General features: G+C 48.4%; 1 protein-coding gene across 1 annotated transcript in view; it reads right to left on the reverse strand.

The window, feature by feature from the left end:
• Positions 1 to 26,952, reverse strand: part of LOC149337152 (inhibitor of nuclear factor kappa-B kinase subunit epsilon-like) — an 85,924-nt gene that overhangs the window by 46,597 nt on the left and 12,375 nt on the right. The window contains exons 2-10 of the mRNA XM_089553355.1: positions 26,239 to 26,346; positions 23,531 to 23,671; positions 21,365 to 21,494; positions 20,175 to 20,265; positions 18,783 to 18,873; positions 17,351 to 17,508; positions 14,662 to 14,772; positions 9,896 to 10,075; positions 8,339 to 8,519 (exon numbers count right to left, since the gene is read on the reverse strand). Of these exons, the coding sequence (XP_089409481.1) occupies positions 8,339 to 8,519; positions 9,896 to 10,075; positions 14,662 to 14,772; positions 17,351 to 17,508; positions 18,783 to 18,873; positions 20,175 to 20,265; positions 21,365 to 21,494; positions 23,531 to 23,671; positions 26,239 to 26,334 (1,179 nt within the window). The 5' untranslated portion in view covers positions 26,335 to 26,346. The remainder of the gene's footprint in view (positions 1 to 8,338; positions 8,520 to 9,895; positions 10,076 to 14,661; positions 14,773 to 17,350; positions 17,509 to 18,782; positions 18,874 to 20,174; positions 20,266 to 21,364; positions 21,495 to 23,530; positions 23,672 to 26,238; positions 26,347 to 26,952) is intronic.

The following is a 26,952-nucleotide window of genomic DNA, read 5'->3' on the forward strand; positions in this document are numbered from 1 at the left end:
GCAGGGCTCCATCTGCTAGTCAGGAGGGTTAACGGCGCGCTTGCTCGCACACACCACGTCCGCGTTCACGATAGCAAGGCTAGACTGATGGAGGCCTAACAAGCTGAGCTTGACAAAGACGTGGGGGTTGACACCCAACTGCGCGGGAACGCGGACGTACTCTGCATGGGCTCCGTGAATCGTCAGTGTTCTTGACCGGAAAACCCCAGTTTAATGCAAAGTGTTTATTGGATGTGTTCCGTGAAGTTACGAGGACCATCTGGACACCAATTTTATCTCTGTGAGTAGAATACTTTTCCACTTACGGGACATTGAAATCTTGAGGCGGCGAGAGCCACGCTACACCTAACGCCGACGTAGCGTCGGCCGTGGCCGAAGCAGGAGACGCATGGGCTTCGCTGGCCCTACCGGGCCTGAGCAGCCTCAACGGCGGTATGGCATCAGCATCGACTGCGGCACACATTACAGCCCCGGTTATTGAAAATAACCCGGGTACGGACCAGCCCCAAGCCATGGAGCTTGCAAGCACCAACAACGCTGGAGCTACGAGGGGACCGCAAGAACAACCAAGAGTCTACCCAGTCAACGAGACCCCGTGGCGAGTGATGAAGGAATTAGTGGAGCGCAGAGCCCAGAAGGATAGTAAAGCTACCGGTCAGGCAAGTACACCTTCGGAGGCAAACAAGACTCCAGTGAGAACGAGCGAGCCACAGCAGCAGAAACCTGGGACGCCGGGACCGAACGCCATGGTCCCGAACGCGCCACCGGCGTCCGCTGCCAACAACCAACTGAAGACACTCCCTGGTAACAGGCGAGATTTCGTACAGCTCCCGAAAGGAGGATACAAAATCTTATTCCGACTGAAGAGCCACAACCTAAGAGTGGGAGATTTCAAGCCCAGCGATTACATACAAGCCCTGGTGAAGGAATGCAACCTGGTATACATCGGCGACATGCTTGTCGCGGTGAAAGCCATCTCAAACATAATAATAGTCCGGACGCCAGATGGTGTGAAGGCAGAAGCTCTGCAAAAGACGAGGAAGTTGTGCCTCGGAGACAAACAATTCGAGTTCAATGCCTACTGCTCCACGGCGGAGGGAACTATCCGGGGTGTGGTGCATGGAGTGATGGCCGGCACCAAGCAAGAGATCCTAATGAACCACATCCAAGTAGCAACGCCGGGAATTCGTGCAGTCTACGCAAGAATGCTCGGGAAGTCAGAGTCAGCGCTCATCGCGTTCGACGAACCGAGGTTGCCCAAGACAGTCGCAGTGATGGGAGGACTTTACAGAGTTTACCCTTACCAACCTACGAAGCAGGTGTGCTTGAGATGCCACCTGCAGGGGCACCGATCAGACGTCTGCCCGAAACCAGAACCCATTCCGCAGTGTCCTAGATGCAAACGTGCCAACGTCGACGGACACGAGTGTGGGGAGCCCAGGTGTGAGTGGTGCGGCGAAGCTCACGCCACGGGCGATATAGGATGTAAGAGACGTCTCAAGCGGAAAGGCCAGCAGAACCAGCAAGGCAAGAAAAAAGAAAGCAGTTGCCACGGTGGTCACAGGCCACGGTGGTTCGACAGCGAGGAAGCCGAAACGAAAGGAAAGAACGGATCCTCGAGATCTGCGTCTCGGAACAGGCGCGGCGGCAGCAGAAGCCGAACGCCGTTCTTCAAAGAGGGAGACTTTCCGGGGCTAGCAGACGCGAGAACCACCGACCACGATGGCGACAACGCCTGGGTTCGAGGGAACGCTCACGGCGCTTCCGCATCTAAACAGAAGACCAAGCAGTCCAAGAAGGTGAGTCAGTCTAGGAGCGAGTCTCCAGTCTATCCCACTGCTCTAGACTATTCGATACAGGCTAGATTCGAAGCTCTAGAAAAAACAAACAGGGAACTTAGAGAGGAAAATGAACGACTAAAAAGGAGGCTCTCGTTTATAGAACAGCGACAACAAAGAGAAGAAAATGATACAAACCGAGGAAAAGTACACGGAGTACAATCGCCCACGACGAAAACAAGCACGCAAGGGCCAGCAGCCGTACAACCGCAAGTAAGGGAAGAAATAGATGCTACTATACCACTGCACCAAATACAGGAGCAACAGAAAACAGTCTTGGCAACGCTGGAACAAATCATGAGCAGACTGAACGCAACCGATCAGAGATTGGCAGAACTGTTCAGGAGACAAAACAAGAGAGCACTGGAACAGGTCTACCTAAACGAAAGCGCGAAGATCTTCGCGGCGCAGCAGTAGTGTCACATCATGGCTAACGCAGAAGAAAAATTTACAATATGGCAATGGAACTGTAGAGGATTTCGAAAAAAAAACGATTTCAACATACATGTAATGCAGCATAAACACCCTCCCACTGTAATAGCGCTGCAAGAAACTAACACTTCGCCGAAGATAGTCGGCTACGACACCATAGTAGATGAAAGATTTAAAAAAGTGGCCATTTTATGTCAGAAGGGGGTCACTACGCACAAGCACACGACACCAGAAGAAGATATAGAACACCTTTTAATAGAGGTAATACCTAAGAAGCGCGGGGAGAAGAGCCTATTCGTACTTAACATATATTCACCACCTCGCAAGAAGAGACATGACTTCAGAGAAATCATTAGAGCGGTGATCGGCCTGGTAAAACAAAACCACCTTGTGATTGTAGGAGATTTCAATGCTCCGCACAAAGAGTGGGGCTACAAGATGAATACAAAGAAAGGAAAAACCATCCTAGATGGAGTGGACACGCACGGGCTGGAAATCGTTACCGATAGCAGATACCCTACTAGGGTCGGAAACAGCGTTTCAAGAGACACTAGCCCTGATTTGACCATCATAGGAAATATCCTAGACTACGAATGGTCTAACACCGGGGAGCAGTTCGGAAGTGACCACTACGTAATTCAAACGCAAATTAAACTTACAAGGTTCAGCACAATCCAGAGAAAAACAAAAATCACAGATTGGAAAAAATTCCGTGAACAGTTGGAGAATGAAGCCGGAAGAACTGCGATAACGGACATCGAAAAGTGGACCAAACGACTACGGGAGGTCCACAGAGACAATACTACAGAGCTAGAGGTCACCGATGAATTTCCACGTGCGGATAAACGATTGCTACATCTTTGGGAGGCTCGTAGGGGACTGACGAAAAGATGGAAGAAACAAAAACATAACAGGAAATTGAGACTCAGAATAGCTCAGATCAATAAGGAGATAGAAGACCACACTGCAAACTTACTTAGAGATAATTGGCACCAAATTTGCAATGAACTAAACGGCAACTTGGGTAGCGCTAAAACATGGGCGCTGCTCAGGCACCTCATAGACCCGACAAAATCGAAAAGAGAAAACAGCAAAACGATAGAACGTATCACGCACAATTTTCAGGGAACGGACGCCCAGATTACAGATTTTCTTTGGTCCAGGTACGTCGGAAACACGCAAGTGCCACCCTGCACCATGGTATATTCAGGGACAAGGAACTCGAAGCTGGATGAACCGATAAAAGACTACGAGGTATACGTGGCTGCCAGGTCATTCACAAGGAACACAACACCGGGAAAAGATCAAGTAACAAATGCAATGATCAGAAACCTCAGTGATGACCAAATCGAAAGCCTGACTGGACTAATCAACGAGCACTGGGAAAGGGGCACGGTCCCGGCGGAGTGGAAACACGCTGAGATTATCGTGATACCTAAACCAGGGAAAACACCCAGTTTGGAGAACCTTAGGCCCATTTCACTAACTTCATGCCTCGGAAAACTATACGAGAAAGTGGTCAAGACTAGACTGAGCATTTACATGGAGGACAACGGTCTGTTTCCGGATACCATGTTCGGGTTCAGAACGGGGCTCTCCACGCAAGACGTGATGCTCCAGTTAAGAGACACGGTACTAAAACAAATATCGGGCACTCGAGAAGGCGTAATCTTGGCCGTAGACCTCAAGGGGGCCTTCGACAACATCGGCCACAATGCCATTCTCACAGAACTCTCGGCAACAAACTGTGGGGAAAGGATCTTCGCATACGTAAAGGCCTTCCTGTCTAACAGAACAGCAACGATCGGCATCAACAACATTAGGTCAGAAAAGAAGACGACGCCACAAGGATCCATCATCTCACCTTTGCTCTTTAACATAGCAATGATTGGATTAACTAGGAGACTGAAAAACATCAAAGATGTAGAACATTCAGTTTATGCGGACGACATCACAGTGTGGACGACAAAAGGATCGACGGGAAACAAGCAAGAAATACTGCAAAGCGCGGCGGATGAGATCGGTCAATTTGCTTTATTTAGCGGGATGCAGTGCTCCCCAGAAAAATCAGAATTTATTAGACTTCACAAAAATAAAGAGGACAGGGGAACGATAGAATTAGAGATAGATGGACAACCCGTAAGAAGGACAAATAAGCTTCGCATCTTGGGAATGTGGCTGCAGGAGAAAGGCAAACGGGACCATACCATCCAGCTCTTGGAACACTCCACGAAACAGATATGCAGGATGTTAAGCCGGATTACGAACAAGAGAAAAGGGGTGAAGGAGCGAGATGCGTTACGGATCACTTCTGCGCTCATCATACCGAGGATGACGTACGCGCTTCCGTACCTACAACCTAACAAAGGGGAAAAGAACAAAATGGAAACATGCATCAGAAGGGCGTATAAGCAAGCCTTAGGCGTCATGACCTGCGCCTCGACAGAGAAGCTAATGAACATGGGGGTGTACGGCACCTATGAGGAGCACAGCGAAACCATGCTCAGATTTCAAATGGAAAGACTTGAAAGAACAGCCGCTGGCCGCGCACTACTGATCAAGCTAGGATACCCGGCAGAAGACGAGGGCGAAGACAAGACAGACATTGACAGCCAAATTAGGAGCACTTTCTTGGTTAAACCAGTGCCCAGAAACATGGACCCGAAGAACCACGAAGGAAGACGGGCGGCGAGATCATTGGAGTTGGACATGTTCCTAAAGAAGAAACAGATGGTTCTGTATGTTGACGCGTCCAAGTACAGAACGAAGGAAAACGCTAGGGCGGTAGCAGTAGTGAACGCCAATGGGAATATAGTTACTGGTGCATCAGTGCGCACAAGGACAACACAAGCAGCGGAAGAGATCGCCATAGCTCTAGCCCTGACTGAAGCCAATCGGCAGGGACTGAGTTACTGGATAGCCACGGATTCTCAGGCTGCAGCAAGGGCGTACAGAGATGGAAGGATCGGCCGAAAAGCCGCGAGTATCCTCTTCGAACAAAAACAACACAGACATGGATCAAACAACACAAACATTCAACACACCATCATTTGGGTCCCTGACACTGGGGTTGAGGGAAATCTCATGGCAGACACCGTTGTCCGAGGGTTCACGAACCGGAGGGCGGGTTTGCCGGTGGAACCCTTCAGCACGCCAGAATCTTACGGGGAGGCAATGAAGGCGTTGTTGGGAGCGCGCAAGAAGTACTCGGCTCCGGCGGATATCCTCGACAGAGAGCAGGCCACCACGCTCAGACGACTACAAACAGACACCTACCCAAGCAGAGCCATGTATCACAAAATGTGGCCGAACAGATACGCGAAAGAGTGCGTGTGGTGTGGGGGCTACGCCACAACGTACCACGCCACCTGGGGCTGCGAAAAAAGCCCTTTACTACCAAAGGTAAATAGCCCTAGTCTAGAGCAGTGGGAGGCCCTCCTGGCTGACTCCGACCCGAGCACTCAGCTTATGCTGGTGACGAGGGCCAAGGCAGCGGCGGAGGCCAACGGTATCCTGGACTAGGGAAGACCGACCACTGTAGCTCCACATCTATCTATCCCCATCCCCCTACTCCCTAACACTTCCTTTTGGAAAAAATAAATAAATAAATAAATAAATGTTTTTACTACTACTTGACAAATACGTGCGTTCAAAGGCACGGGGAAATATCCGCACAAGAGCGAACACAGAGCACAACACACAAACCCACACACACACAAAAAAAAAACGAACTGCAACAGCGCCATCTATGAAATGTGGCACGAAACTTTTTTACTGCTGGCGCCATCTCGTGAGCTCGACTCAAAATTAACTCGTTTTGCACCGCGCAGTTTGAAAAAAGCGGCGGGCCGAAGATGCTCCGCGCTGTTACTGCTGACTCGCAATCAATAAATTTTGGGGTGCTGTCTACAAAATAGACCAAAAATTAACACTTTTTCACCTTTAATTCTCGAAAAAAGGGTCGTTAAATCGGGACAGATCACGGAATCAGTTTCGTTATTTCGGGTTAGTCAAAGCATTGAACCCTATGGGCGTCTGAGGGGGAATTAGGATACCTTCGTTAAATCGGGATTTTCGTTAAATCGAGTTTTGACTGCAGTGTGTACGGGGTGCACTACGAAAATTGGCCCTTGAATCTGGAAAAAAAAGTGTGACCGTTACAAGTGTTTATATGGTGTTTTCCTCCAATATGGAAACTAACTGAGATATACTGGAACTAATTATATTTTTGAAAGCAAAAAGAAGAAACACATATGCACACGTAACTTGGATTACAACATCTTTAATAATAAAAATGTTCACTTCAAGACCCACCTCTCCACTTCAAGTGGATAATGAGCGCTACTTAAAGAGACACAATCATGTTTAAATCCCATTTGTTTTTCACTGATACCACTAATTGTTGTCAATAGAGGTACTGTGCAAACTGGCGTGAGGCCCGCACTTTTTCGAAAAAGTAGGGTGTGAATTTTGAAGGCGTGGCCCATACACAAATAAAAAAAAACGTAAAACCATTTTCCCCCTCTCAATTATCTAAAAAAACCTGGAGGATTGCGAGAGCAACATCTGCGTGCAGCCATATATTGTTGCGTCACCTACATTGCCCACAGTCTCGCTGTTTTGCGTGCTCTTGCATGACCATAGTGCGCATGTGCGAGGAGCAAGTGACGTCACCACGCACAGCTGGCGTGGCCGCTACTGCGCATCGGAGAGGAGAGAGAGAGCGCGCGGCAGCCCCGGCACGCTAGCTATGCGCCGCTACAGCGCATGCCCAACTGGGGAGTGCGGCGGTGGCACCTCTGAGTCACCCGCGCAGCGACAACGCGCCAGCTGTGCGCCGTGCCACGTCACTGCTCCTCGCGCATGCACAGTATGGCTTTTTGTCAGCTCCGCAAAATGGCACGGCGACTCGCGCAGTGTTGCTTTCTACAAAAAAAAAAAAAAAAAAAAAAATGGGGCCAATACATGGGTGTGGCCCTTGCACGAGATTACAGGTAGACATGGCCTTATGATCAGAGAAGTGATTTGGCAGTCGTGCATGCTTGAGACTACTTTGATATCGCGCTCCGGGCTTCCTCCTAGTTTCTCGTCCTCGGTGCATGAGAATTCTGGGAAAGCCGCGAGCGGGAACTGAAGATAGCAGGGCTACAGCTACGAGCTTGTACATTGTTCTGGGGAGGTCGTGAACACAAAGGCTCCTCCCCACAACGCAGATGCGGCAACGACAAGAGGGGTGGAAGCAGACAGAGGGGGGAACTTAGGACATCGTGCATGCTGTCACTGAGTTCAGACAACCAGTGACAGGCTCTGTGTCTGGCCCATCAGTGAGGCGTGTTGTCACGATGTCATGTGTTACAACGACAACAACGCCACTACACAAGAAATGTGGCCTTCACAGCTGCCAGTGTATACCCGTGCCACACGCGCACAAGAAATGGCAGTGAATGCTTAAGGCCTTAAGTTTGTTAACGCCATTATTTTCGGAGTTGGCGCTACACGCCCACATTTAATGCCATTATTGAAAGTGACGATGACAACGCTTGCAAGGGAGTCAGAAGTTTAAACTGAATATAAACATTCCTAATGAGCACAATATATCGGGAATCATGTTCAAATGTAATGTAAAAACGATTTTCCAGAAAATACGGCTGTTCCTGCTTTGAACGTCAAAAAAGTAGCCATAAACTCGCATATCAGCACATAAGTCGAGAGTACCAGTCAATCAGGCTAGTTAAAATGACGCTCTTCGCATCGAAAATGCGGTATAGATGCCTCATCTGGCTGAAAGTTAACAACTGACCATTTCCTACTGGTTAGGGAGTTGTTACTGACAAAGCTGCATGCTTTTCTGCGTGTAGAATGGGAACGAGAGTACACACTGCACGGGCGAATGAGTTGTGGCGAACTCAGTAGGTCGCGAATGGCAGTGAGGCTAATGCCATTAAATTTATGCGTGTGGCACCGCACGAATGCCATTAAAACTTAAGGCAGTAAGCACTTAATGGCATTAAATCTGTCCGTGTGGCACGGGTATAAACAACCTTTAAGCAGGGCTCATGTGCACTTGCCTTCACGTGGGCGCTGCTGGTGTCCAGAAGGAGGTAGGGGCTGTCCAGTGTGGTGGGGGGCAGCTCAGAGGCACCACGGGCCAGGGCGCTCTCCAGGAGGCCCCCACCGGGAAGAAGCAGCAGCTGTGAGGACGCTGGCAGGTTGGTCTGCTGGTATACTTCGGCCTGCAGGTCTGCCAGCCTGCAAACACCACCAGGGAGGCACAGGTGTGCCGTGTCAAAACAGTCTTCACAGATTTACGGATCCTTGTAACGTGACTGGCCTCGTGCTACCCAACACACAAACTAGACGATTCAGTCACACACAATAAGAGCCTAGCACCAGTTCGATCGTTTTTGTGGGGCTTCCAGTGGCAAAACTTCTTTGAAGTATATGATGACAAGGTCACGATGCAGCTTCTAATCATCATCATCATCATCAGCCTGACTACGCCCACTGCAGGGCAAAGGCCTCTCCCATGTCTCTCCAATTAACCCTGTCCTTCGCTAGCCGTGGCCACCGTATTCCCGCAAATTTCTTAATCTCATCCGCCCACCTAATTTTTTGCCGCCCTCTGCTACGCTTGCCTTCTCTCGGAATCCACTCCGTTACCCTTAAGGACCAGCGGTTATCTGGCCTTCGCATTACATGGCCTGCCCAGGCCCACTTCTTCCTCTTGATTTCAACTAGGATATCATTAACACGCGTTTGTTCCCTCACCCACTCCGCCCGCTTCCGATCTCTTAACGTTACACCTATCATTTTCCTTTTCATAGCTCGCTGCATTGTCCTTAACTTAAGCTGAACCCTCTTTGTTAGCCTCCACGTTTCTGCCCCATAGGTGAGTACCGGTAGGATACAGCTGTTGTATACTTTTCTCTTGAGGGATGTTGGTAAACTGCCATTCATGACCTGAGAGAACCTGCCATATGCGCTCCACCCCATTCTTATTCTTATTGTAGTTATTTCCCTCTCAAGATCCGGACTGGCGGTCACTACCTGCCCTAAATAGACATTCTCTTACTACTTCCAGCACCTCGCTACCAACTGCGAACTGCTGTCCCCTTGCTAGGCTGTTGCTAGGCAGCTTCTAATGGAGTGTGACAAATGCACCATCGCACTGGTGAGGCAATGTTGAAAGTTTCTGCATATCCCACGAACATCCCAGGGACATCCCACGGCAGTTGGCCGTGGGATGTCCCTCGTGGCCTCGTGGCAGAGCGCCCGCCTCGGCTTCAGGAGGTGATGGGTTCGACTCCCGCCACCGGCCGGGTACCCACCGGTTTTCTCAAAATGGGTACAAGCTATGGCCCGGCCTGGTGCTCGGCTTACTAGGGCTACATTGCTTGGGAAAGGAGCCTGCGCCTTCAAATCCCGTCACTGTGAGCAGAGAGTCGTGTGGACAAACCTAAAGAAACCCGTTCATTCTAACATATTATTTCAAAGAAAACATGCAAGCAAAAACTGGGCGTCTATAGTCTTTTAAAAGAAAATTCCTGCCACTTAAAACCCCACAAAAACCATCGACCTAATTTTAAGACACTACATAATAAAAAAAAAGTAACGCCTGCACTCACGTTGCCTGAGCAGGCAGGTAGGCGTGTATCTCGTGGCCCTCGTTGAGGTAGAGCACGTGGTAGAGGCGGCAGCGCAGCACCTCCGTGACGGACTCAAAGAACTGCTCGAAGGTCCACATCTTGGTGTCGTCACACTCCAGCAGGCCAGCCAGCAGGGGAACCACCTTCTCTCTCAGTCCCCTGTTCAGAGGGAAACAAAAAGACGAATCTCATACCCCAAAAAAAAGGGTTAAACTACACACAGTTGAACCCCACAATAACGAAAACACCAGAGATAACAAAACTCAATAACTCAGATAACTCAATGCCTATAAAACTCTTATAAGATCTACCTTAGAATACGCGGATATAGTCTGGAGCCCCCATCAAAAAAATTTAATCAACAAATTAGAGCGCATCCAAAAACTAGCAGTGAGGTTTGTCTATTCAAAAAGTATTCATGCCACACTAGCACTACCAGTCTAATAATTCAGTCAAATTTACAAAGCCTGTCACAGAGAAGAATCATTTCAAGATTAAAGTTTTTGTTCCAACTTCTTCACGGCCACTTCAAAATAGCCAATTCACAATACTTACACCCGCCATTCAAACACTCGTCTAGAACAAACCATAGTAAAACACTGTCAACCAGTCAGCCGTGTAAATATCCACAAGTACTCCATGTTCCAGATGCTATATCATATTGGAATAAATTGCCTGACGATGCGGTGAAGTGTACGTCTGTGGAACTATTTCTTAATTATATCGAAAAAATTGACTTTTCTGTTTAATTCTCTCCTACTCTTTTTGTCTTTGGGTCAGAGAACACATCTGTATTTTTTAATTTTTGCTTTTACTCTGTTTGATCAGTGATGCATTGTAAACACTCCTGCATGGGCCCGAAAGGGCCAAGTATGTTTAATAAATAAAATAAAATACCGTATTTACCCAATTCCAACGCGCACCCAATTTACGGCACCAAAAAAAAAAAAATTTCAAGCCCCGATTCTAACGCGCGCCCGATATTGGTAATGAAAAAAAAAAAAAACTACAAGCCCCGCTTCTAACGTGCATGTGACTTCCACGAATGAAAATAATTTGCAACCGTTTTTATATTTTAAGGGGAGATGCGGGTGAAAAAACCGCGATTTTTTTCGATAAAGTCGATTTTGTATTTTCTTGCGTTTTGTATTCCCCCAAGCCTCTTCTTTTATGTGTAAAAAAATCAAAGCCAATAATCAATGGGAAGTTAGTAAAAAATACTATTAAAGCACTCGCGGTGGCTCGCGAAAGTGCGAATTTGACCGAATTTCGGGAACGCGGCATTTCGCTCCACGGCGTCGCCCGCTCTTGAATATTCGCGGGGAAGTAGGCCTACCCATCGTCTACGACTGGCCTACGAGAAGCCACTTCGGCAGCGGCGCATTCTTGATAAAAATACGAAAAAAAAGATCGTTTCCCGCCCGAGTCGAGCGTCGCGACTGGCCCTTCAAATCACGTGGTACGATCGGAGCCGTTCCATTGGCTACGAGCATTCCACCGCACGGTCGGGCGCAGACGCTCTTTCTTCGTTCTGCCGCCCCCGAGACGTGAAGCAACGCTTCTGCCCGGGTTTTTCTCCTATCTCCGCTATGGATGTGACTGAGAAACGAGATTTTCGCTCACGCAATTTCCTGACAAAGCATCAGTATAAAGGAAGACGCCCCAAGCGCAAGCGGAGAGCTCCGGTTACGGGAGGTTCGTCTGCTGCTAGGCGTAACTGCGGCAACGGCGATGCTTCTTGCGGAGCATCCATGACTTCGTCAGTGCGTCTGAGCGAAAGATAAAGATCTTCGACTGTAAAAACGGGCGCGGGAGTGCTGTTATCTGTGAGATCGGCATGATGCACGACCTCGTCAGCGGCGCGGCGTGCCCCGCCTGCGGACGATGTAATCTCTGTCAGAGAGTCGGCCGCAAAACAGAAAGGAGTCTCATCGTTTTTGGAACTTTACCGCCAAAATGACGCGTTTCCGACAACCGTTGTTTCATCAACATATTCTTCGATCCGCGTATCTTGATCGTGCAACGGCAGTGATGAGGCGTCCGCCCGCGGCAGTGCACGGGATACCGTCGTCGTGAACGCGGTCCGTGGTCGCTGAGCACGCGACCAATGACAAGCGCCACACCGGTTGAAAACGGCTCCTGCGACGCAGAAAACGACGAGCAAACGTGCTCCCATGTTTCCAGCAGTTAGTGAGCTCCCACATCGTATAATGGCGATGACGATGGGCAGCTATGGGGCAGTTTCGGTTTGCACTCGAATCCAACGCGCATGCGATTTTGAGACGTATTTTCCCCGAAAAAAGGTGCGCGTTGGAATTGGGTAAATACGGTAACTCGTTTTCGCGAGAATTTTATTACCGTAAAAACCCGTGCATAATACGAGGTTCTTTTTCAGGTATCAGTACGTGCAATTTCCGACACTTATCATATGCAGGTCCGAACACCTTTCAGAGCAAGCCTGTAGTTCTGGTTTCGTTATCTAGAGAGAGGAAGCACTACCTAGCGGTGGCATCGATTGCCTGTTTCGATTTCGACGTCATTTCACCATGCTGACCTCGCAATGCCCATTTGAACGCAGGATGACTGCACCTCACACGACGTCGGGACTGCGAAAGCAGTACTCGGCTGCTTTTAAAAGGAAAGCACCATACGCTTCCACGCATAAGTCAGTGTTTTTTTTTACGAAAACGACCATCCGAAATTAGACCTACTCGAGAGATATAAGGTAGTTTCGGTTGGCCTGCAGAATGCACATGCCCTACACAGGTCTTTTCCCATCAGTATGCATGCAGCCTTGTGCATGAAAGAAAAAAAATTGTTAATTCACACACAGATCGGTTCTGGTAATGACAATTTGTGCTGCATACTGCTGGGCTGTCTCGCTCGTGCTGCCAGCCGCTTTCCCGAGCGAGCGGCACACAGCACGAGAGAACGCAAGCGGTAACCTCCACATTGTCCGTCACACCACAATCCGAAGCTACAGGACCATTGGCAGTTCGGACATGGTTCAGATTGCCACTTAACAGGCTAGCCGGCCAGAGCGTACACAAGTGTGGAAGGCAGGAAGGTGGGCCGTTTTGTCAGCTTTGATCTCCGTTTGCCTCCGAATGATGGCCCTGCGGCTGCCCCATTATGCATCTGAGTGAGTGAATAAATATTTATTGGGGATACATATCAGAAGTCAAACACTAGGTGGGGCTCCTAGTTCCTCTGAGCTGTGTGCGTGCCACAATGCCATCCTGCGGGAAGCGCTGTAGACATGCATCTTCTAGCTATGGATACCCGGGGCGTGCTGTGGAGTTGACTTATACGAGGCAATATACGGTAAGCATAGCTGCCGAAAGCACTGGTATCGTTTAAAGTGTTGCTACATAATCTGGCCTCTCCAGCCAAACTCTGTAGTTGGATCGCGCACGCTTGGTTGGGCCAGCATTCCAGAGAAGCTCGTTGGTCGCGCTTTCGAGGAATGCGGGATAAAGAACGCCTTCGACAGTACTGATGGAGAGTTTCTACGGAAGAATATATCCGACAAGGAGCTCTCGGAAAACAGATAACTCAATGACGACGATCGCTAAACTGTGAAATGCTGAGCAAATAAAGCTTTATGGTGGGCTTTCGTCACTCGCATTATACAGTTAAAGGGGCATCGCAATGCTTTCCTTTGTACCGATTAATATCACTGAATAGCTACATCATGCGTTCCTCCCCCTCTTAATTCCAATAGGTGTGTTGCAAAACATACAGGAGAGTGCCCCAATGCAACAGAAATTCCTGCACAATGGCAGTGGGACCTGACTCCAAGGCAATAATTTGGTGCAGTGCCCGAATCTTCTCTAACATAGGTACGCACATGGTCCCTTCAAGCATCTGCCGAGTGTGAAAAAAAGACTTTTCTGGCAATGTGGCACAGGCTAGGCAAGAAAAAGGAGGAAAGGAGGACCGTGCCTAAAGCTTCTCAGTAACTGTGCCCCATTGGCAGTGGGTTGTTCGCTGTTCCGGCTAGGCATGCCGAGGGGTGAAAGCAGAAGGAAGAGTTGGAGACACTGTACACGGTCGCCAAGAAGTGAAGCCCATTCTCCATGGCACACAGACAAAGGTCCATCTCCCTTCTTTTCTTGCCTAGCCTCTGCTGCCTTGCCACAGAAAGCTGACCAAAGGCGATGTGCTCTTAACCACTGCCCCAAAGTAAGGGAACACCGCCATGGTGCAGGAATTTCTGCCATGCAGAGAAGCTGACTAGTAAGTTTTGCACTTTGTCTATAAATATATTTTTGAAATAATGAGGCAAACAACTATATATTGGCAAAAACCACGAAATCAAACCTAAACTGGGTTTCAACCACATGTCACGATAGACGCAAGTATGATGTCAGGTATACTTCAACAAAACCTCTTGTGTGCAGGTTGATTGACTAAGCTAGCAACTGTAATTGACTGTCAATCATTATTTGTCTGCAGTGACCAAAATCAAGGCTGAAATTTTTTCCCTCAGCTAATGTCACGCATGCAAGGTTACCCACTGGAATCGCCTCGACTGAGGCCCCGAAACAGGAAAATTTAAACTTCACTTCTGCTGAAACAAAGCGCCACCCAGCTGCGAAAATCAGCACAAATGGCCAGTAGATTCTTAAGAACATACTTTGAAAGTTTCAGTACAGTATGTGGAGGTTAAAAAAACCCCGGAGTTGCCCCTTAAAAAAGCTGCCCTGCACCCAGGAACAATTAAAAGCAAGGATGTCACTCACGGTGAGAGGAGGCAGGTGCGGGGCAGCTCCTTGCTCCACTCGATGGGGCCGCTCTCGGTGTGCTGGACACCCGAGATGACACCGGACTCCTTCTTGGAGGTGATGCAGAACCTGCAGAGACAAGCCAAAGAGCAGCTCGTGAAGCAGCAGGGGCAGATGTAAGGAAGGCTCTTGTGGAGGGGGTGGTCCTGTTTCTGCAATGCAGTTTTCATACTTTTGATCGTAAAAAAAAATACCAAATGGGCCTTTTCGCGGTTTTTCCACACAAAACCTCTTGCTTCCCACCAATCATCATCATCATCAGCCTGACTACGCCCAATGCAGGGCAAAGGCCTCTCCCATGTCTCTCCAATTAACCCTCTTCTTTGCCAGCTGCGGCCACCATATCCCCGCAACCTAACTTTCTGCCATCCCCTGCTATGCTTGCCTTCTCTTGGAATCCACTCAGTTACCCTCAACGACCATTGGTTATCTCAGCTACTGAATGAAGCAGGAATGATCAGACTGAGTGCAATGAAAGTGAGAAAAGCCTGTAAAAGGAAAGTGAGGCTACTGAAAAACGCAGACCCAGAAAAACAATAAAAAAAAAGGAAGGAATAAGTGCGCATTGTGTGAAACCACTGCTGCCTCTACGAAAGTGCCTGATTGCCCAAATGAGTACAGAGGTGAGCACACTTGTCAACAGCGCACGAGCCACGCTGTGCAGAAAAAGAGAACTGTCATTTTAAAGTACGTACCAAGGAGGGGGAAGGCAAGTACAGGTGCGGCCAGAATAATACGGAGCACGCGAAAGGTGGCCAAGCTGGCAGAAACTGCATCTAAGCGCCACCTATCAGCACAACAAAGACACCCCTGGCTATCCGTGCGCAGCGAGAGTGCCTGCCGCCGAGCCCCCCTCTTTGCTGCAACCCTGCCGTTATCACTGTTCGAAAGATGCTGAGCTGGTTCGGGCAACACCGCCAGGTGCTGCCTTCATCCCGGCGTGCTCACTTAAACCTCGGTGGCCGCGCGGACTGAAGGGCCCAGATAACACGTAATGCCAAAACGGCCGTCTTGCGCCCGTTTACAGCGCGCGCCGCTCCTCGATGCGAGAAACGGGGCAACGAAGCGCATGGCGCTGTCAGCACAGTATCAGTCGATCATAGAGCAAGGCATTGCATGCTATATGCTGTGATGTTGATAGGCCTGCGGAAAAAGTGGGTCCGTGCTACTGGCGCCATCTCGCCGCGTCCAAATTAAGATAGTTCCTGTCGCCGCTGCTAGGCAGCGCGCACAAGCACGTTTCCGCTGCTCCGCGACCGTTCCTGTGCTCCGTATTATTGCGGCCGCACCTGTACTGGGCATAGAAACACACTGAAACACACGTAACAAAACTTTCCAAAGTAATTTTCTCATTTCACAGTGCACCTATGAAGGTGGCCACTTGCTAACAGCTGGACATTCAATTTTTCTGCACTCGCATGAGGGTCCCCACTCTAAGATATTCGCCGATCTTTGTAGGACAGCTGCTCGACCTTGAAAACTGAGCCTCGACCCAAAACTGAAGTGCCAGCGTACCCAATTCACATTAGGCCTAACCAAGCTAAAAAGTCCATGATTGTTTTCCATTCCTTCCGAGTGTTTCACATATCTCCATAATTGACTGCGCCAACTACACAGAAGTTTAATTTATCACTCTATAATAATGACATTACAAAGGTGGTGGATATACAGGGAACCACTGATGTGATTACAATGCTGGCAGCATTAGGCAGCAGCAGTCGTACAACAACCAAATCCGGTGGCGAGGAGACGAGGATTTTGGTACTCTGAAAGAAATTTCCACCAACTCTGGCCTCCGGAATCTGCAAGTGCCCCCTATGACTAAACACGGTGTTGGTCTTTAGCTCATACCTAAGAGCAAAATGGTGGTTTGAGCTAGTTGGTACATCTTTAAAATTTCACCAGCGCTGCGACTAGGAACAAGAACAGAGAAGGAAGACAAGGACAAGCGCTACTAACAACTGAAAGTTTATTTGAAAAAACACAGATTATATGCACACAACTGACAACCCAAAGCGCCTGCGCTTTGGGTTGTCATGCCAAGTGTTTTTGCACTGGCATTTAAAATAGCGACGTAATCGACGATTGAATTTTGCGCTTCTCAATGCACCGGAGTAGTGCAGGGAAATTCAGCGTGACGTCACGCAAGGTATGATTTCAAATTACCACTGCCGTCAGCCACACCCTGCCCAGACTCGTTAGACGCTGCCAAACAACTCTCGGCAGGGTTTGGCTTCGGTGGCGTTTGCTTTTTCCTTCAAAGCAGGCATTTTTGTGTTGTAAATGTACCGATACCTTCGATGACGTCATCATGTGCCCCCCACTTGGCGTTGCGTGCTGCAGAGAAGCTTGAAGGCTGTCCGGATTTTAATCGGCAATTACTTCACTATTTCAAGTGCTAGCCCAAAAAGACTTCGCATGCTTTACCTGCAAATTTCACACATTCGACCCTCTTAAGATCGTTGATTTATAAAACCTATGCAGTTTCCCTTTAACATTATCAGAATATTATTATCAAAGAATGATCCGCAAGCTGCCCTTCACAACAGTGCCCTGACTGGACGAACATCAGCAATACCAGCCAGTGCAAGTCTACCTACAGACACAGGCCCCAGCCCTAGTGTGCCCCCCACGCACACACACGTACATGGTGTCCTTGTTGCGGCGTCCCCCGTAGGGCCGGAAAGGCAGGGCCCCCGTGGCCACGTGGTACAGGGTCACCCCGATGCTCCACAGGTCCACCGTGGCCCCAAAGGACTTGCCAGCACTCTTCTTCAGCACCGCCCGCTCATACATGTCCGGGTGCTGCACACCATTACACACTCAATGCGATAGGGTGTTGGCAATACTACGCATTTTGACCCTCGTACATGTCTGGGTGCTGCACACCATTACACGCTCAATGCGACAGGGTGTCGGCAACAATACGCATTTTGACCCCTACTGCACCTATTCATGCGCTGCAGGTTATCTCGCTCATACACAAAACCCAAGCTTAAGTAAACCCTCTCTACAGAAACCTCATGCCTGCAGTTATGAAAGAGTTGTGTAACTGCATCCCTAATGCAGAACCAAAACTGTAGAGCCTGAATCAGGGTAAAAATTTCTTGCTTTTGAAGTAGCAACAATGTTGGCAGGCAACAGTTTTCACTGAGCAAAACATGTCCACCTACATGCAGATGTGTAATATAGCAAAAAACTTGTAGTTGCACACAATATATAGTGCTCTCACTAAAGCACCTGCAACTTTTCTATTTATAACCCAGCAAAAAAATATCCATACACAATGGCACAACCTACATGCACTAGCTAGTTACAGAGGGGTCGTTCTAGGCTCCAAAAAGGGGGTTGCGTCGATTACCTGGAGAATTCCCGACCACATCCTAAAAAAAAAACTCCACAAAGGTCAAAATGCACACTATACACTCGGTAGGGATCATGCCCAGACGTCACAAGGCGGCCATTTTGTGGCGCATGTGGCACGGCGAAAGCCTGCAAGCATATCTAATTGGTTTATCACTAGCTGCTCCAGTTCGCACCCCTCAAGCTGCACACTGAACCACAAAATGGCATGCGTGATGTCACTTGAATACTCTGGATATTGCCGCTTATACGTCACTGTTTTTTTAGGTAGGCGTCGCTATATGGCGACCGCCAATCTGGAATGGTCGTTTTTGTAAAAAAAAAAAAAAAGGGGGGGGGGGAGGGGGATTGCATGCCTTGCACCTTTCCACCTCAGTTGGTGGGCCAGTTCTGGTGGCTGCCAGCCCATGTGACCACAGTGAGACTTCCTGTCAGAAGCAAATCTGCTGTGGCAGCCAGCTATCACCCAGCAGGCTGCCCAAGCTTGGCACTCAAACAGGCCCAGTGTGTCCTGTTCGCGCTCGTGTCCTGTCTACACCTTACCTGTGTCTTGTTTTTCGCGCTACGTTTTTCGAAGATGCAATTGCTCCGACTAGCCCAGTTTAGCTTACTTGTCCAGTGAATGACATGGCCGATTACGGCGTGGGGATGCAGTGGACCAGGTCATAGCGCAAGGTACCACAGTGGTACGCAGAGACATAGCATGCATTTCTCACCAGGTACTCCTCCGTGCCGTAGAGCGACATGAACTGCTGGTCGTCCTGCAGCTCCCGGGCAGCCCCAAAGTCAGCCAGCTTGTACACAAACCTGGGAAGGCAAGGGGACAACTTGAAAACCCCCTTTCAATCGCCACATTCAGCCAAGTTTTTCATTTCTACACCGAGGTTATACCAAGGCTCTCAATATCACATTTTTGTGAGCGTGCATTTCTGCATTTTGTCCCACTAAAATTGTACAACAAAAAGGGGCAAGAGTGGGCAAGACCCCAGCACACAAACTCGCACTCAGCTGTAGAACACCACAGCTGCTGCTGCGTGGGAGACTGTATGTGTTGATGCATCAGATGCTCAGCTGGAGTTGATGATGTTGTGCATGTTTCTTTGAGTTGCCGTTCAAATAATATTGACATATCCGTTGCTTTGGCATTTTTGCATGCTTTCTCAGTCTTTTTTTCTGAGTTCTCAGCACACCTCAACCGTAGGTTGCTTCAACAGGCTGAGACTGCGTTATAACTGTAAGAACTTCTAATTATTTATTTATTTATTTTTATTTCCTTGGGCCTCCAACTCCTCCCTTTGCATTACATACATGTAGATATGGTAATGCTTCTAAGAACATGGGATGAAAACAGCACTTGTGAATACAGTAAAATCTCACCAATTCAATATCAATCTTCTGACGCTGAATTGATGAGATTTTACTGGGTTTGCAGGTGCTGTTGTCATCCCATGTTCTTAGAAGCATCATCAATTCAGCCCTCATGGGACCAGAAAATATACTTGAATTATGCAAAAGGTCGAATTATCAAATAAGCCTAAAAAAAAAAAACAAATCCGCTGAAAACCGTTTGCCCAAAAGTAATTTCTTCTAACCAACGCCCCCGGACGACTGTTTCTACATCAGAGATGAAAACAAAGCAATGATTTTTCAAGGTTTTGTCAAGTGTTTTTTTTTCTCGCACCCAGTCGGGGATGCCGAAGAACAGCTGACTAGCAGCACCATGCAACAAACCTGACAGCAAACAGTTCAGCAGGATTCCGGTCCGCAAGGTTACAGGAAATTTGCTTTTACAACTGTTCGCCCGGAAGAACCAACACTATGAGCGAGCCGAGTGAACGGCGTGCAGTTCATCCCCTCGCCACTCGCACCTTTCACAGCTGCATATGGCGATGCGGCCGTTCACAATTTCCCAAATCGTCTTGCGCACGCCCCCCGGCATGCTGGGAGTGTAAAATGTGTGAGTAAAGCTTTTTTCTTTTTATAAAAGACCTGGATAATAGATTAAGGGTGTACAAACTACCAATGGCGCAGATTATGTGAGTAAATATGGCATCAAACTAATCAGCCCAGCGACTGGCGACTGGATGCGCATACAGCCCCAGCCTCACCTGCCATCCTCGGCGACATACTTCATGATGTTTCCCGGCTTGAGGTCGCGATGAATGATGTTGTTGTCCCGCAGGTGTTTCATCCCCGCACCTGCAGAAGAAGACTTGTCACCGACGCACACTCATGCGCTCTCTTTTTGCAAAAAATCTTCTATAAGGGCTACACTAGCAGCCCGATTGCCAAATATAATGCAAGAAAATTAATTCCATGGACCAATTTATTGTAATTTTCTTTTTGTTCACAGAGGATTAGTAGATGCCTTGTCAATAAATTCGGACAGCATTATTCTGAACTGCCATTTAAGTTAAGACAACCTGCCAGGTTCAGCAGGTGAACACGGACAGTACGGTGGCCTCTGATTAATTTCAACTTTCGGCTTATTCAAACCAAGGCTTCCGTCTAGTCAATGTGAAGTGTTCTAAAAGCATCACCTTAACTTTAACTCAGCATATACTGAACACATTTCGGTCCCCTTCAAGTTGAAAACACCGAGAGTTCAGTGTATTACCAATCCGCCGGTCCATGCAAGGCTAGAAATTTACATTCTGCTCTACTGACCTAAACTAGCATCCTACTTTTACTGAGCAAGCATGAACTTAAAACAAAATTTGATGGCCAAATCTCTCAAGCCGCTGTTTTCCTCCAGCCAGGGCATCAAAAATTTCATCAAAATCTCTCAATAGGCACGGCCTTTGTCGTCAACCAGCTTTGTCAGCGTAAAACTATGCTGCCAAGAAATAGGACACAAAGCATCCACTACAGCTACAATAAAAAAAAAAAAAAGCCACAAATGACACCATATCCAAGTGGCTCAGTTGGTATGCAGGAACAGCTTTGCAGAGAAACCCCAAGGCGAGTAAGCATTCGTGTCGCCAAGTCCTAAAAAGATCATTAGCTGAGTAAGGCAAACGAATACCGTATAACCTTGTGTTAAGTGTCACACCCTTATTTTGGGCTAGATAACAACAACAACAAAACACCTAGACTGTTCTTTAATATGTGTATGGGCCACACCTTCAAAATTCAAGCTCAAAATTTTTTAAAGTGATGCGGCCCTTACAACGAGTTTATACTGCAAGTTGCTTGGTGCACAGCCATGAGATCAAACAACTGAAAAAAAATTCACGGACAAGACACCTGCATAAAAATCAACAAGCCAAAGTTGAGAAGAGAAGGGCGGCACACTCACTGAGGTCGCGGAGGACGCACAGGAAATCCTGCTCTTCAAGCCCATAGCTGTTGGCCGGGTCGTCCAGGATGGTGAAGAGGCTGCCCCCCGTGCACAGCTCCATCACCAGCACTTTGCTGCGGCTCTCCACCTGGTGGGAAACAGCGGAAACCATCACCGGGAGCACTGACTACACTCACGAACACAAATGAGAACTGTATGCATAGCCGGCTTCGATGTGTGCATTATGTGCACCAATGTTAGTGAAAGCAACAATTCCCAACTGCTAACAAACATGCAAGAACACAAGGATAATCATCATCATCAGCCTGATCGCGCTCACTGTAGGGCAAGGGCCTCTCCCATGTCTCTCTCCAACTAACCCTGTCCTTCGCCAGTTGCGGCCACCGTATCCCGCAAACTTCTTAATCTCATCTGACCACCTAGCATTCTGCCACCCCCAGCTACGCTTGCCTTCTCTTGGAATCCATTCCGTTAGCCTTAGGGACCAGCGGTTATCTTGCCTTCGCACTGCATGCCCTGCCCAAGCCCACTTCTTCCTCTTTATTTCAAATAGGAGGTCATTAACCCGCGTTTCTTCCCTCGCCCACTCCGGCCGCTTCCGATCTCTTAGGATAATCAGCCATAATCAAATCTTTCAGTGCACGCATCTTGTAAACATCAACAATGGTAATCGCAACGTGGTGCAGGAAAAGGACACTAAGTAAAAAAAATTTTTGATAGTAAATTCTGGGGTTTAATGTTTCAAAGCAACACACGGGCTACGAGTGACATCGTCATGGCAGACTGTGGGATTATTATGGAACATCTGGGGTTCTTGTAAAACGCGCTAACACTGCCCAACACATGGGGGCCTTTTTATTTCACCTCCACTGAAATGTGACAGGGATCAAACCCGCGACCTTGCGATCAGCAGCCCAACACCGAAGCCACTAACTGGGCCACCGTGGGGGGTCAAAACAAATGCTATGTGTCTAAGCACTGCTCACCTCCTTTCGAGTTCTGTTATACTGAGGCTGGGGAGCGCTAGGTTCTAGACAAGGGAACAACAGACACAAAGGAACAACATGAGACACGAGCGCTCGTGTCTCGTGTTCCTTTGTGTCTGTTGTTCCCTTTTCTAGAACCTAGCGCTCCCCAGTCTCAGTATGCACGACCAACTAGCCCTCTACAAAGCTTTATTGAAGTTTGAAGTTCTTTTAAGCAACCTGCCTTGGCAACACAAGAAAAACCCTTGATCCAGAAAAAACTGCCAGCACAGGTTACAGTTTCTCACCTGCAGTGAGGCCAACTACACCTTTGCTGCCTACCATGCCCCTCCCAGCAATCTGGCGACACCAAACTTAAGCTAGCCACATCAAACAATACCAAGCCCCACCCACATGGGTAAAGCTCGCTGCCCCAGTACACAAGCTCACCTTGCCCTTATGAAAAGCAACAGAATCATGGCAGACAAGCTGAAATGATACCTCACCAAAACACCATGACGTGTGCACATTCATTTCTACCAGGAACATCCCGTGACTGGAACCGCCAAACAACCATCACTTTCATATTTCACTTACCAGCATATTTTGAAGTCTTCTTTTATTACTCGCACTTGGCGTTGATCCTGTTCTGTATGACTGTTCTTTCATTCTTTGATACGTTGGTCCGAAAGCATCTGACTTTATATGCTGTGATCACTGATCTGTTGTAACCAGTCTACTGCACATTTGCAATCTACACGTGTGTTTTGTATAAGTGCCTTTTTTTTCGCTTTTTTTGTTGTTTCCTTTATTCTCTACTTTACACTCTTGCCCTTATTTTTTTCTCTCCTTCATTGAAATTGCAGAGTGCCGCTTGTATTTCTGCCCCTCCCCTCTACAATGCTTTCATAAGTCGTGAAGCTAAAATAAACAAACAATCCCATCCTTGTAGCATTATGGTTTAAGTGCAAAGAAGAGCTGGCCAGACTGAATATATACAAAATGAATGAATGAATGAATGAATGAATGAATGAATGAATGAATGAATGAATGAATGAATGAATGAATGAGCTTTATTTCTCGTCACGAGGGGAGACTGGGATTAAAGGCACAAACGCCTGGAAAAGGCCCCAGCCCCCTATCAAAAACAGTTCCAACAGCGGTTACAAAGAACTCAAATGCAAAGTAGGTGCCTCACGTCCTCCTCGACGGCCAGCAGTCGCACGATGTTCTCGTGGTTGACAATCTTGAGCACCTCAAACTCGCGCATCTGCACCTCCAGGGGCCGCAGCTGGCTGACCTGGTTGAAGGTCTTCACCGCCACGGGCTCCCCTGTTTGCTGTGGCAGCAATGACAAGAGGGAAAGGGAGGCGTAAGGCAAACATTCACACAGCGCTTCCCCTAAAACAAGGGGCACTGTTTGACACACACTTTTTAAAAACCACAAACAAGGTGATGGTTCTCGGCATTCTGCCATATACATTAGAGAATCATCACACAACACTTGGTCTCCTCGATTTGGCTGCACTTTCTGCGCCAGTTCAGGCGGTGCTGCACTCGCGTCCTCGATTTGCCAGTGCAGCTAGCGCCACCTGCACTTGGGCACTCCATTTGACGTAGTGCTACACGAGTTCTCCTGCACTTTTGCACTAGCCTCCCGGCGAGTTCTCTTCTCGTGCAAGTAGTGCAAGGTGCTTGGCGCGCTCCGTAGCAGATGCCTCCGTGGCCATGCTTGTTTTAGTGAGCGGCGTTGAGACCATGGTTGAGGGGGCTGCATACCCGTGCTAGACTCAGCATCTGCACCGTGCCCTCACTAAACAGTTGAAATGACAGTGCGCGCACGTGCGTGTGCGTGAGTGTCTGTGTACTACGTGTGTAAGCGACTGGCTGGCATGGCGCAGTGCGTATGGGTTCTCATCTTTCTGCCCAGCCTCGCATGTTGCTTTACACCATCTCTATTTTGTGTGTAAATATTATTATTACTGGCAACATGATGGAGCATTTGCATAAGAGGCAGATGGTGAGATGTTTTTTAATACGTGGATAATCGCAACGTTTGTACTGACTCCTCCGCTTGCAGCAGCGATCGACTGGCCGACTGGCCTTGAGGTCGCCGTCAGCCCACACCTTCGCCTGCCAGTTAGGCTCCGATAGTCGCTCCGCTGTCACCGGCCGCTGACAGTGAATGCGAGTTGTTGAGTTTGGATATAGTCCGAGTTATCAGGCAACTCTTTCCTTCTGTAATTGCGACAGTCACTTTCCGATAGAACGACAACAGCCCGGATCACGTCGAGCGCAAATCTGAGTAACCTCTCGAATTCAAAGTTTGTTGCCTCTTCAAAGTACCCGTTGAATCGGGGACGATCGACCGGCCTGTGCCACTTTGCACAATGCAACGGAAAGGATGGTGTGAAATTCTTCACCACTTTTGGAATTAACAAATTTTTGAGCCACTCCACGAGATGCGCCACTTCAAAGAAATGCGCAGTGTTCAGTAGAGCTAGCACAATCCCACGCATCTGTCAAAACCACGCGACAAACACCAACACACGGCCGCAGCAGACGAACGTCTCGGCACTTTTGCACTCGATTTGGCCGCTGCACCGAGAGCACTAGTGCCAGGCTACACTCGCGCCTCAAGAACTGGCACTGCACTGGCACGGCACTTTTGTGAACTAGTGCCGAAAGTGCAGCCAAATCGAGGAGACCTACTATCACACTCTCCTTTGCACTCAGCCGAGTTTCTAACTTAAGCAAGCCTCATCAAGCAAGACAACAGTCTCGTCAGACAAGCACGCTGACTTCTCAAATAAGAAAAGAAAGTTCTGCCAGGACCAGAGGCATAAGTGCACGAACCAGTGTGAAATGCAACTGCACTGCTATGGGCAAATGAACTTTCTGTGGCTCTGCAGCCAAGGCTGCCCTGGGCAGGAAAGGGAAGGAGACAAACCTTTGTCCCTGTGCCTCCCCTACACCTTAACCCTCTGCACCCCTGGTCCAAACAAAGAACAACCCACACCCTGTGACGGGGACCAAGGCTTCTGTCGTTCCTTTTCCTGCCCAGCCTTGGCTGCATACAACACACTATCACAACACTTCGAAAGCAAAAACTAACCACATCATTTTCAAGCGTGGCCCAGGCAATATCTACGAATCACCCAGTTGGTAAATCCACTGGACCATTAATATTTCCCTTGCCCACAAAAGTACGGCTGCAGAAAAACAATAGCGAAAAAAAAAGGCATTACCACAGAATAGTTTAGAATAAAATTACACAACACGATAAAAAAACTATTGCTATGGTCATGACAGTAATGAAAAATAGAGATAATGAGTGCACACTAACTGAGAAACAAAAATGCCATGAATGCACATCGGCACATTAAACATGAAATAAGGACAGGGTGACAAACAACACAATAGCTTTCCTTTGTAGCCATATGGCTGCGCTTGGGTGGATGCCAATGAGTAATTACTCCCTTATTACAATTCTACTCCACCTTGGGGGCTTCCCTAAAACATTTCATACACTGTGTTCCCACTTCGAGTTATTGATCAATTCGCTCTCGCCCTACCATAAGGTTGCCGTCCCGGCTAGCTCAGTTGGTAGAGCGACTGCTCCGGTGTAGCGGTGGTCCCGGGTTCGAACCCCGGACCAGGACGAATTTTTCTTTAACTGCGAAGTTTCTGAGAAAGCTGTACAGCTTTCCTTTGTAGCCGTATGGCTGTGCTCAGGTGGATGTCACTGAGTAATTACTCCCTTATTACAACACAATTTAAGGCACCCAAACAACAAACCAACAAACACGGCAGCCATCATGGCGATGCCAGTGCGGAACAGGAGAGCCTAACCGCTCACTCAGGGGCCACAGAACTTGCGCCGATGAGACTACACTCAGCACCCACCTTGTGGACTCCCCGGTAGACAGCTCCGGTGGCACCCTTGCCCAGGACAGCCGTGGTGCTCCAGACATAGTTGGCTGAGCCCCGTAGGTGCGACATGGCCACTCTCCTCTGCACAGGAGAGAATACGCACTGCTGCCCAACGCATATTCCAATCAGGCACCTCCACAGGTCACAACATGTTGCCACATTTGTCATCACTTACGCGTGAAACTCCTGAATATTGGCAATGCCAATATTGGCAAGTGTGTGTGTGTGTGTGTGTGTGTGTGTGTGTGTGTGTGTGTGTGTGTGTGTGTGTGCGTGCGTGCGTGCATGCGTGCGTGCGTGCGTGCGTGTGTGTGTGTGTGTGTGTGTGCGCGCGCGCGCGCGCCTAGGCCCTTAAACAATAGCGCCACTGGCAAGATTAACCCTTTCAGGCGCCATTTTTTTGTTTTGACTGGAATCAATTATTTTTTCACCTAAGTAGTATATTCGGGCCTCAAGAAAGGGAATTTGTTAGTTTTCGAGTGTGAAAGACCAGCAGATAAGTTTTTACAATGATGTCGAGAATTCCGCACAAAGTGTCAGATTTGTTAGAAATAGTAACACCGAAATGTTCTCGTGTGTCAGGTAAACACCCTAGGGATAGAGGAACAACTTTGTGTTTTGATGATGCACATTACGCTCGAAACTGAGCACGAACAATCGATGTTTTCACTCGCGGCAAGATCTGTC

Source organism: Amblyomma mixtum, chromosome 7 (genome assembly GCF_055824585.1).
Source record: "Amblyomma mixtum isolate Tamu chromosome 7, ASM5582458v1, whole genome shotgun sequence".
Lineage (NCBI taxonomy): Eukaryota > Metazoa > Arthropoda > Arachnida > Ixodida > Ixodidae > Amblyomma > Amblyomma mixtum.